This window comes from Brachyhypopomus gauderio, chromosome 6 (assembly GCF_052324685.1).
Source record: "Brachyhypopomus gauderio isolate BG-103 chromosome 6, BGAUD_0.2, whole genome shotgun sequence".
Lineage (NCBI taxonomy): Eukaryota > Metazoa > Chordata > Actinopteri > Gymnotiformes > Hypopomidae > Brachyhypopomus > Brachyhypopomus gauderio.
In genome coordinates this window covers 22392540-22405546 of record NC_135216.1, presented here as the reverse complement: position 1 = coordinate 22405546, position 13007 = coordinate 22392540, and the positions used below count along the sequence as shown (strand labels likewise).

Sequence of the window (13007 nt, the reverse complement as noted above, 5' to 3'; positions counted from 1 at the left end):
ATCGCCCATGATGAAAGAATGGGACCGTGTAGCTTCTGTGAAGTTGGCCATCCAGAAGCATAATTGCAGCATATTTACTGAGCTGTAATATCACACATGGCCAGATATTTAGTCTAAATGTTTAGCTTCCTCAGTGAGTGATGGTATAATTAACTAGAAGTTCCCATGACTCCTAAAGAGTAAATCTTATGGCTCTTGCTTGAATGGCATCAGGTTTTCTAGAGCCACAGTGTCATTTACAGACTGACATCTTGTGAGGGGGAAACAGCTGGACTGAGCTCTTAAGCTGCAGCGTCCACTAAGCAAAGCTGCTTTATTATTGAACTTGGCTTCTCTATATCAAACCAAGTTAGAATTACTCATATTCATCTGGTTTACATTCCTAATAAGAAAGTGTTTCATACAGTTCCCACGCTTTGTAATGCAAAACGACCAGGACTGAATTACAGCTGGTCAGAACACCGTTTGGACTTGGGCCTCGGACCCGAGCGCTAACCCAGGCTGTCTCCTCACCTCACAGGTTCCACCGACCGTAGTCACCAGGCACGGAGACGGAGAGCTTCACCCAGCAGTGAGAGGGCGGGGCAGTGGACCTCCACGTGTGGGCGACGTTCCTCTCCTCCACCAGCCTTGCCGAACCAGCGACGCGCTTAACCTCCACCTCCACAGCCTCGGGCCGAACCAGCGACGCGCTTAACCTCCACCTCCACAGCCTCGGGCCGAACCAGCGACGCGCTTAACCTCCACCTCCACAGCCTCGGGCCGAACCAGCGACGCGCTTAACCTCCACCTCCACAGCCTCGGGCCGAACCAGCGACGCGCTTAACCTCCACCTCCACAGCCTCGGGCCGAACCAGCGACGCACTTAACCTCCACCTCCACAGCCTCGGGCCGAACCAGCTGTCCCGTACAAGGACAGGTGCCTTCACTGAAAAGCTTCTCCTTTTTTTTTGGCTTTGTTTGCTTGTTTCCCCCCCCCCGAGGGCTTGCTGTGGAGTGCCAATCCATGAGCCGACCCTGGACTCCACGGATTGGCTGAGTGGCCAGTTCACCTCAGCTGCTGCGTCAGGAGAACAGACTGGCCACCAGCCGCACGCTTGATTGACACCCGGATGGCCTTTTCTTACTTTAGACTATGCAAACCCAGAAAATACACGCCTTTTTTTATGAACAGGAATTTGGGTCCTCAGCAAAATTTGTGGTAATGATGACACTGTGATCTTTGTAGTCAGAACTAAATGTGATTGTGGTGTTAGAGCGTGTGTGGGTGTGTGTGTGTGTGTCAGAGCGTGGTGGTGTGGTTGAGTGTGTGTGTGTGTGTGTGTGTGTGGTTGTGTGTGTGTGTGTCAGAGCGTGGTGGTGTGGTTGTGTGTGTGTGTTGAGGATCTGCTGTACAACTCTGCCTTAGTGCTGATACAGAAATACTTCACATTTTTCAGCATCTTTATGTGCCCACAACAGGAAAGGGCTCAGAAAAGTAAAAAGCTGCGTGTGTTGAAATCATGATGACCTTCACCGTATGTGTGATTGAAACCGCAGTCCATCTTAAACTCAGGATTAGTCTGTGGTTCTCAGAGCGGACCACCTTCTCTCCATGTGCGTTCTACTGGTAATCGCTCCCTTTAAACTGTGCAGGTGACTCTTCTGCTACGTGTTTCCAGCAAACGGCTTAAACCCAGTACAGATCTTCATCCTAAATTATACACTTACGGTTCAGATGGACAATGTTACAAACTACCTTGTAAACATAAACTGACAGTGATGCACGCATTTTTTGGTTTGGTACAGTTAATTTCTTTTCAGTTGTATGGTACACTGTTTTGGAGACTCGTAATAGACCTGCTCTGTATAGGTATACACTCAACATTCAGTTAATTGTATATCTAGTCTTCCTGAACATAATGTTCAAAATGTTTTAATTGTAATTATAGTATTACACAAAGCTGTTTTTAATGCACAAATATAACAGTATGATAAGTGTAAGTAGTGCAAAAAATGTACTGAAAAAAATGCTATTTTACTGATGTATAGTTATTTTATATGCAGAAAGAAGAATCGAATAACAAATGAACAGTTACTTCAAGATTTGATTAAAACTCTAATTTCAGATACATATGTGTTATGTTTAATTGATGCTAATGATGAAACTTGTATTTCTCTAAAGGTGGCTACTCCAACTTGTATTTATGTTTTATTAGAAACACCTACTGTATCACCTCACTGGCTGCTTCATTGAGAACGTAGATGCATTTGGTGTATATTTACAGCTTTGCAGTTGGTGTATATTTACAATATATTGGCAAGCACATTTAATCAGCCATTCTGTACCCTGTACGTCGCCGTTATCGTTTCTGACCACTGGAATACTGCCTGAATATTTGGGTGAGGAGTGTTCAGCATGGCGTTTATGCTGATGTGTGGGGACTTTGGTGAACAACTTTTTCAGGTACATGTTCATTAGGCCCAGAAGTGTTGCTATAGTTTTTATACCCGTGTCACATTTCATGAAGCAGAAGCTTCATGGGTTTGTTCACAAGGCACTGATTAACATTTTTTATGGAAACGTATTGCCTTAATAAACAGAATACGGCTAAATCAAAATGTATGACCCCCAAGCTCTTTATTAGGTACAGATAACAAGCACTTTGCTGTTGGTTGCATCAGCTTTGCAGCCTCTCAAAGTGGGAAGGGGGTGGGGGGTTATGAAGAGGTCAGGATGCCACAGTTTATGAAGAGGTCAGGCCCAGCCAGCTGATGTTTTCTCATGGGTTTCATTTATTATTCATTTATGTTCCTTTACACATCCTGTAATGGAGGGTGGATTTTGACGTATAGGATTGTTATACTAAGTAAATAAGATTAACTTGGATATTTAGATACTTGGTGGTTTTCAACTAGCTATTTTATACACACACACACACACACACACACACACACACACACACACACACACACACACACACACAGTTACTGGCTACGCAGAACTACATGACCCACACTTATTGGCTACGCAGAACTACATGACCCACACTTATTGGCTACGCAGGACTACATGACCCACACTTATTGGCTACGCAGAACTACATGACCCACACTTATTGGCTACGCAGGACTACATGACCCACACTTATTGGCTACGCAGGACTACATGACCCACGCTTATTGGCTACGCAGGACTACATGACCCACGCTTATTGGCTACGCAGGACTACATGACCCACACTTATTGGCTACGCAGGACTACATCACCCACACTTATTGGCTACGCAGGACTACATCAGCCACACTTATTGGCTACGCAGAACTACATGACCCACACTTATTGGCTACGCAGGACTACATGACCCACGCTTATTGGCTACGCAGGACTACATGACCCACACTTATTGGCTACGCAGGACTACATGACCCACACTTATTGGCTACGCAGGACTACATGACCCACACTTATTGGCTACGCAGGACTACATCACCCACACTTATTGGCTACGCAGGACTACATCAGCCACACTTATTGGCTACGCAGGACTACATGACCCACGCTTATTGGCTACGCAGGACTACATCACCCACACTTATTGGCTACGCAGGACTACATGACCCACACTTATTGGCTACGCAGGACTACATGACCCACGCTTATTGGCTACGCAGGACTACATCACCCACACTTATTGGCTACGCAGGACTACATCAGCCACACTTATTGGCTACGCAGAACTACATGACCCACACTTATTGGCTACGCAGGACTACATGACCCACACTTATTGGCTACGCAGGACTACATGACCCACACTTATTGGCTACGCAGGACTACATGACCCACACTTACTGGCTACGCAGGACTACATGACCCACACTTACTGGCTACGCAGGACTACATGACCCACGCTTACTGGCTACGCAGAACTACATGACCCACACTTATTGGCTACGCAGAACTACATGACCCACACTTATTGGCTACGCAGAACTACATGACCCACACTTATTGGCTACGCAGGACTACATGACCCACACTTATTGGCTACGCAGAACTACATGACCCACACTTATTGGCTACGCAGGACTACATGACCCACACTTATTGGCTACGCAGGACTACATGACCCACGCTTATTGGCTACGCAGGACTACATGACCCACGCTTATTGGCTACGCAGGACTACATGACCCACGCTTATTGGCTACGCAGGACTACATGACCCACGCTTACTGGCTACGCAGAACTACATGACCCACACTTATTGGCTACGCAGGACTACATCACCCACACTTATTGGCTACGCAGGACTACATCACCCACACTTATTGGCTACGCAGGACTACATCAGCCACACTTATTGGCTACGCAGAACTACATGACCCACACTTATTGGCTACGCAGGACTACATGACCCACGCTTATTGGCTACGCAGGACTACATGACCCACACTTATTGGCTACGCAGGACTACATGACCCACACTTATTGGCTACGCAGGACTACATGACCCACACTTATTGGCTACGCAGGACTACATCACCCACACTTATTGGCTACGCAGGACTACATCAGCCACACTTATTGGCTACGCAGGACTACATGACCCACGCTTATTGGCTACGCAGGACTACATCACCCACACTTATTGGCTACGCAGGACTACATGACCCACACTTATTGGCTACGCAGGACTACATGACCCACGCTTATTGGCTACGCAGGACTACATCACCCACACTTATTGGCTACGCAGGACTACATCAGCCACACTTATTGGCTACGCAGAACTACATGACCCACACTTATTGGCTACGCAGGACTACATGACCCACACTTATTGGCTACGCAGGACTACATGACCCACACTTATTGGCTACGCAGGACTACATGACCCACACTTACTGGCTACGCAGGACTACATGACCCACACTTACTGGCTACGCAGGACTACATGACCCACGCTTACTGGCTACGCAGGACTACATGACCCACACTTATTGGCTACGCAGAACTACATGACCCACACTTATTGGCTACGCAGGACTACATCACCCACGCTTACTGGCTACGCAGGACTACATGACCCACACTTACTGGCTACGCAGGACTACATGACCCACGCTTACTGGCTACGCAGAACTACATGACCCACACTTATTGGCTACGCAGAACTACATGACCCACACTTATTGGCTACGCAGGACTACATCACCCACGCTTACTGGCTACGCAGGACTACATGACCCACACTTATTGGCTACGCAGGACTACATGACCCACACTTATTGGCTACGCAGAACTACATGACCCACACTTATTGGCTACGCAGGACTACATCACCCACACTTATTGGCTACGCAGGACTACATGACCCACACTTATTGGCTACGCAGGACTACATGACCCACACTTATTGGCTACGCAGGACTACATGACCCACACTTATTGGCTACGCAGGACTACATCACCCACGCTTACTGGCTATGCAGGACTACATCACCCACACTTATTGGCTACGCAGGACTACATCACCCACACTTATTGGCTACGCAGGACTACATGACCCACGCTTACTGGCTACGCAGGACTACATGACCCACACTTATTGGCTACGCAGGACTACATGACCCACAGTTACTGGCTACGCAGAACTACATGACCCACACTTATTGGCTACGCAGGACTACATGACCCACACTTATTGGCTACGCAGGACTACATGACCCACAGTTACTGGCTACGCAGAACTACATGACCCACACTTATTGGCTACGCAGGACTACATGACCCACACTTATTGGCTACGCAGAACTACATGACCCACACTTATTGGCTACGCAGGACTACATGACCCACACTTATTGGCTACGCAGGACTACATGACCCACACTTATTGGCTACGCAGGACTACATGACCCACACTTATTGGCTACGCAGGACTACATGACCCACACTTATTGGCTACGCAGGACTACATCACCCACGCTTACTGGCTACGCAGGACTACATGACCCACACTTATTGGCTACGCAGGACTACATGACCCACGCTTACTGGCTACGCAGGACTACATGACCCACACTTATTGGCTACGCAGGACTACATGACCCACACTTATTGGCTACGCAGGACTACATCACCCACGCTTACTGGCTACGCAGGACTACATGACCCACACTTATTGGCTACGCAGGACTACATGACCCACACTTATTGGCTACGCAGAACTACATGACCCACGCTTATTGGCTACGCAGGACTACATGACCCACACTTATTGGCTACGCAGGACTACATGACCCACACTTATTGGCTACGCAGGACTACATGACCCACACTTATTGGCTACGCAGGACTACATGACCCACACTTATTGGCTACGCAGGACTACATCACCCACGCTTACTGGCTACGCAGGACTACATGACCCACACTTATTGGCTACGCAGGACTACATGACCCACACTTATTGGCTACGCAGAACTACATGACCCACACTTATTGGCTACGCAGAACTACATGACCCACACTTATTGGCTACGCAGAACTACATGACCCACACTTATTGGCTACGCAGAACTACATGACCCACACTTATTGGCTACGCAGGACTACATGACCCACGCTTATTGGCTACGCAGGACTACATGACCCACACTTATTGGCTACGCAGGACTACATCACCCACACTTATTGGCTACGCAGGACTACATGACCCACACTTATTGGCTACGCAGGACTACATCATCCACACTTATTGGCTACGCAGAACTACATGACCCACACTTACTGGCTACGCAGAACTACATGACCCACACTTATTGGCTACGCAGGACTACATCACCCACACTTATTGGCTATGCAGGACTACATGACCCACGCTTACTGGCTACGCAGAACTACATCACCCATGCTTACTGGCTATACCAAACTTACTGGCTCACCTGTATGCAACTAACTAGCAGCAGAAACGTACCAGCTGCTAGCTGGCTGCTCTTGGAGAGATGGTACTGGTCATTGAAGACGAGGGCCAAATACTGCACACCTGGTCTGCAGTGTGGAAGCTATTATCAGGAACACTAGCCACCAAGACTAATGGGCATGTGGCCCCATCCATGAACCCTGCTCAAAACACTGCTCTCTATTTACTTTGGCTCTTTATCGTTCATACTATTGCTATCGTGGTGTCCGTTGTCGACCAGAGAAGGATGGGTTCCACCTTTGAGTCTTGGTTCTTCTCAAAGTTTCTTCCTCATGCTCTAGGAAATTTTTCCCTGCCAATGGGAAGCGATTTGGCTTGATCATTTAGGGCCTGGACTGCACGGAAAGCTGCTTTGTGACAACAGCTGTTGTAAAAAGTGCTATATATAAATCAATTTGACTTTGACTTCAAAAGGGCAATGTCAGTGAAGCCAGAGGCTTAAAGTACCACCTACGGACAGCTGTCAACCAGATTTCCAAATCCAGAGACACTAAGCATTAACAGTCCCACCTTTGAGTCTCAAGGTTTCTTCCTCAAGCTGTAGTGAGGATTTCCTTGCCACTGTTGCATTTGGCTTGCTCACCGGGTGTTATGGACTCGGAGACATCTGTAAAAAGCTGCTTTGTCACAGCAGCTGCTATTAAAAGTGTTGTATAAATAAATTTTACTTGGACTTGTAAAGGGAATCGGCAGTAAAGCCAGAGGCTTAAAGTACCACTTACTGACAGTTTCCCACCAGGGTTCCAAGTCCAGAAGCACTAACCTGAACATTACCCAGATCATCTGTAAGAAGGCATACGCACATCTGGATACTTAAATGCCAAGATATGAATCAAGATGGTAAGACAATAAGAGCTTCAGACAGAACTCGGGGACTGAGGTTTCTGGTAGAGAGTACACTGTGAGTGTTGAGGTTTCTGGTAGAGAGTACACTGTGTGAGTTGAGGTTTCTGGTAGAGTACACTGTGTGCAACTGCCTGCCTCTTCTCGCTGGTGGGTGTGTGAATGGTCATAAAAGCTTGTACCTGTGCTAATTGTAAACTGACCTTGAGTCCTTGAAAGGTGCTACATAAATCCAAGTTTCTTTCATTCATTCAAAGGAACACTGGAGGATGACACTAGAAGCCAACTTGTGAAAGCAACTGCCCAGATGACCATAAAGTGTGGAATATACCGAGGGGATGTACAGGCAGGGCAGAAGAGCAGTAGCAGATAAACACCGTCAGGGAATGTATATGTGGAGAGGCAAGGAGATCATATGCATTCAGATAAGCATGTGAACTGGACATGTCCAAAGGTGAGGAACCACAGAACGAGAACGTGGTTAAGATGCTGTGGAACCTCGAACCTCGGACAGATAAATAAGTAGTCGTGAAGCAACCAGATGTTACAGTGGATAAGATGCAGAAAGAAGCAGTAGAAGTTGTAGCAATGCCAAGAGATGGAAACATCAAAATGAAGGTATATGATGCTCTGGAAAAATACCAAGGAAATAGCAACATAGAATGTGGAAGGTTAACACCAAGCTTGTCTCAGTGGTGATGGGGCATTTGAGGTGTAATCACTAAAGTAACATGTGGCTTGATCTCATCCCAGGACTGGCAATATCAGTCTCAGCCAAGAGGTCAGTCCTAGAGCAGCGACCGTATTGGTCCTCTCCGTCTTAAGACCCAGGCCTCTGCTAAGATGTCCTGAGTGTGAGGGACAGGGTGAGACAGGACTTTGTAAACTAGAGCCTAACACAATGATAACAATGATCCTAACCTTCTCAAAACACTTTGCCTGCACAGTGGATGAAGGAGCTGAGTCTAAAATGTCTTTTTCTTTTGATGTCTGGAAGCAATTTTCAGCACTTTCAGTGTGTAAAAATCTGAAACCTCACTGTGGTGGTATTATATTAGACTTTGGTCTTACAGCGCATAATAGTAAACAATAAAAGTAAAGACTTGAGAAAATCTTCATATGAGGGAAGTTCAGCGCAGTGTTGCTTTGGTAAGCACCAAAGCAGTGTGTTCTGTTTTTTCCACGGGGTTCAGAGTGTATCAAAGTGTGTCGGAGTGTATCCAAGAATATAATCTTTGACTTGGCTCAAATATGTTGTTTGATTTCCAAGCACTAGCAATCCAAAACTAGCTAAAGTAATTAAAATAGCCTTATAATGTACACGAGGTGGCTAAAGTGTTAAGTGTATACTTACATGTACTGATCTATTTAGATTATAGTTTGGGACAAATATACTTTATTGTTACTAAATAAATAATACAATTACTGAACTGAACTTACTGAATGTTTTGACTTTTACTTGATCAGCGTAGTGGTAGAATTCTTCATTGTTAGTTGTATTGTGCCATCTGGTGGCCACCGTGATATTGGAGCATAATCTACATCAACACACGTTCAGCGATGTTGGACTTTGAATTGTGCTGTACTAAAGTGACCTGTTGAGGGAGCTGTAACATAACCTTGCCTGTTAAATATTTCCAAACTCCATGTCATCAGTTTTCAGTTTTCATTTCACTGTTTCTCATTGTTTAATGTTTTCTTGGAGCTGTAGTGTTAATTTATCATTTTTATGATATCGTATAATCTTTTTGATTAATATATACATACTGTTATATGAACATTTAATTCCAGCTGAGGTATTTATTCTGAACCAAATTGGGGTTTGTGATCATTTGAAAACTTTTGTAATTTATACAAAAAAGGAAATAAAAGCAATTTTCTTTCTATAGCCGTGTTTATCCACAACTGATGAAGTCTGGTATTTTGGTGCTAGCTGACTATCAACTTCTACATTTCTCTCTCTATATATCTCTATATCTCTCTCTCTCTCGCTTTCTCTCTCTCTCCCTTCGTTTTCTCCCCTCCACGATGATTGTGTTGTGCTTTTCTCCCTTCCCTTCTCATTTCTTCCTGACTCCCATCGGTGTGTGTGTGTGTGTGTGTGTGTGTGTGTGTGTGTGTGTGTGTGTGTGTGTGTGTGTGTGTGTGTGTGTGTGTGTGTGTGTGTGTGTGTGTGTGTGTTTTTCCTCAGTCAGACGTATTCGCTGCCGAGGTCTGCATTAGCGCTAGCGCGGCATCACTTCCTAATAACCCTGCTCGGCATCTCACCTCCATCAAGCCCAAAGCTATCTTTTACCTCAGTTTTGTTTTTCATGAGGCAAAAGGTTTAAAAAGGTTAACCCTTATAGGTGTTGGGGAGCAGATACTGCAGAGCTGACAAAAAACAAAGGTATAAATCCCTTGGAGTTTCCATGACTGGGGAATGGCTGCTTAACCACATCCTGAGGCTGTCTGTGTTTACACATATTGGGGACATCAGCAGCTACACGTCCTGAGAGAGGTGTGGGGGTTGTGTGGGGGTTACAACCCACCTGTTGGAGCCGCACTCACTGAACCCAGCTGAAAAGGCACTTGTTAAGTGGCATATGTCAGCGCGGTTTATACTTATTACTTACATCGACGCATTAATTGCTTCTGCGGTTGGGCAAAAACACTTGAGGAGCTGAGAGAAAGCGAGGTGCAGAGGAAAGAAGGACAAGGAGGAAGAGTAACGTAGCGGGTTGAACGGCCCTCTTAACCTCCGGCAGGCTTTTGCCTCAGTAACACGCGCCGTTATGCTATATTCTTCCTCTATTCCTTTATTCTTCATGTATTCTACACGAGGAGAAGCACAACGTTTGATTTACAGCCTTTGAGGCGAACGAGGACGTGGCGGTCTCCACACTGTAAATGTAAATCGCTCCCTTCTTTCTTTCTTGTCATTCAGTTCACGGTTTATTCGTGGCAGTATCAGTGTGGCTTGATGTGCTACCGCGGCTGCACAACCCTCCAACCTGCAATCACCTTCCACCAACTACCCCACCCATCTCAGTGGAGAGAGAGATTAAAAAAAAGATAAGACAGCAGACAGATTGAACAAGAGACATTCTTGACAGAAAACAAGAAATTGGAATGAAAGAGAACTTTTTTTTTCATTTTCATTTCACTAGAAACTGTTTAATCACAGTAAAAGAAGCTATAATTAAGAATTGATTAGATTTCAACCACACATTTAAGGTAGAACATATTGTGTTGTTTATAAAAACAGATTTTTGTATAGCTTAGAAGAGAAAGCTGTTAGTTCTTGTCTAACTTTGTAGTTCTTGTCCAGTGTGGAATGTAAAGAAGACGTAATAACGTAACAGTAATACAATCATGGTGCTCCATGATGGTTTTGGCTTTTGGACAGTGGAGAATTTGAACTTTTGATACTTCCAGTAAAACTTTGATTGCACTACCCAGAGTGGAGGAGCAGCCTGACCCTGAGGTGAAAGGGGTCGTAGAAAACAACTGATTTTAAGAAGGATATTCGTTTTAAGTAGCCAGGAGTTTTCAGCAGAAAGGAAGGAACTGTTCTGAAAGTCTGATTTGTTCATTTGATTTATAAAAGCAATCTTATAAAAGCATTATAAGACTTTACTGAAGTGGAGTTATGTCACTGCTAGGCAACAAGTCAAGACCGCACTAACACAACCACCAATCACAGCTCCCAATCACTTACCCGTTGCGATCATCCACTTACTGATGATCGCCCACACCTGTCCCCCTATCACCTTCACAGGTGCTGAGGCACTTTTGTGTTGGTCTTTCCAACGCTAACGCTAATCTGGCTCCCGCCACTTTGCAGACCTGCTTCTGCTGTTTCCAAGTGCGTTTGCATTTTTCTTATAAATCTGTAATAAATCTGTTTTCCTCCCACACTCTCTCTTCGCTCCCCTTTGACATACACGTTGCGTGTTCTGCTGATTCACAGCCAGAATAACATGCGTACACACTTCTATCTGCAAAAAAATAAACACTGTCAAATCAAATCATTTAATTAGATGTGAAAAGAAAAAAAAATTGAGTGGTCTTGTCCATTTTGGGAGAAATTGTAGTTATCTCTGTATGAATGACATGCCGTGATTCAGCTGTAATAGGACAACGGTTTAAAGTAATTTACAAACTCAGCTGGCAATTTGGATGATAAGTTACTCTGCATGGCAATACATCAGTATATGTGTTTGGTTGTTACAGTGATGTATGGTTGTACTATTAGAGGATCAGTTCCGTTGTTTACCAACTGGCATGTTTGTGTTCTCTGGGTTCGTCTAGATGCCCCTGTTTCCTAGCGATGGATGTGTGAGCTGCAGTTCAGTGAACACCATGCTTAAACAGGCCTCCCCTCAACGGGGAATCTCACAGCCTGGACAACTGAAGTGAAATGATACTTAGAATGTGTTAGTGGAACAAAATTTCTCTCTCTCTCTCTCTCTCTCTCACTCACTCTCTCCTGCTCTCCCTCTCGACCTCCTTCCCCCTTCTGGGTTTTATAGACTATTGAAGATTTGTGTCTCACTTTGGCTCCTTTGTAGATATGCAGAATAAAGAATAATTCATTAAAAGTCAAAAGCAGAGACAGAACTCTTTGGCCTTGGGTATCGCTGTGTCTCTGTATGTCCTCCTGTGTCTCAGAGAGAGAGAAAGAGAGAGACCGTGGGAGTACACTGAGGTGAGGTGAGAGATTTGACACCTGTCAGTATGTGTGTGTAAGTGAGACAGTGTGAGATTGTGGGGTGTGTGTGTACTTGTGGATTTTCATGAAACTCAGCTGTATGGTTGGAATAAGGCGTGTAGTGAGGCTATAGGGAGTAGTGATCAAATTAACAATCAGGTCAACACACTCCAGTCAATACTGAAATAGGACAAAAACACCAACCTCTTCATAACACACACAGCTCTTCATAACACACCGGCCTCTTCATAACACACATGTCTTTAAAGTCTTTTTGACATGATCATAAAGAATGCAAAGACATGGGTGTAAGTACAAATCCTCAACTCAGTTCTCCTGGTATTTGCTCAGGTCTTTTCCAGTTTAGAGCTCCTGGTATTAATTAGCCTTGGTGGAGATTTGACAAAAACATTTCTGTATTATTTTCTGGCTGTCCTGTGGACTGAGGTTTACCTTCCCTGCTTCAGTAGGTCCTGACTACTCTTTACTCTGTACACCTG

The 13007-nt window shown here is 45.2% G+C and overlaps 1 protein-coding gene across 10 annotated transcripts in view; it reads left to right on the top strand.

The window, feature by feature from the left end:
• Nucleotides 1–2111, top strand: part of phactr4a (phosphatase and actin regulator 4a) — a 35359-nt gene extending 33248 nt beyond the window's left edge. For all 10 annotated transcript variants that reach the window (XM_077009710.1, XM_077009711.1, XM_077009708.1 and 7 more), the window contains one exon: nt 521–2111. In XM_077009710.1, coding sequence (XP_076865825.1) covers nt 521–536 — 16 coding nt within the window. In that variant the 3' untranslated portion in view covers nt 537–2111. The remainder of the gene's footprint in view (nt 1–520) is intronic.
• Nucleotides 2112–13007: the final 10896 nt, after the last annotated feature.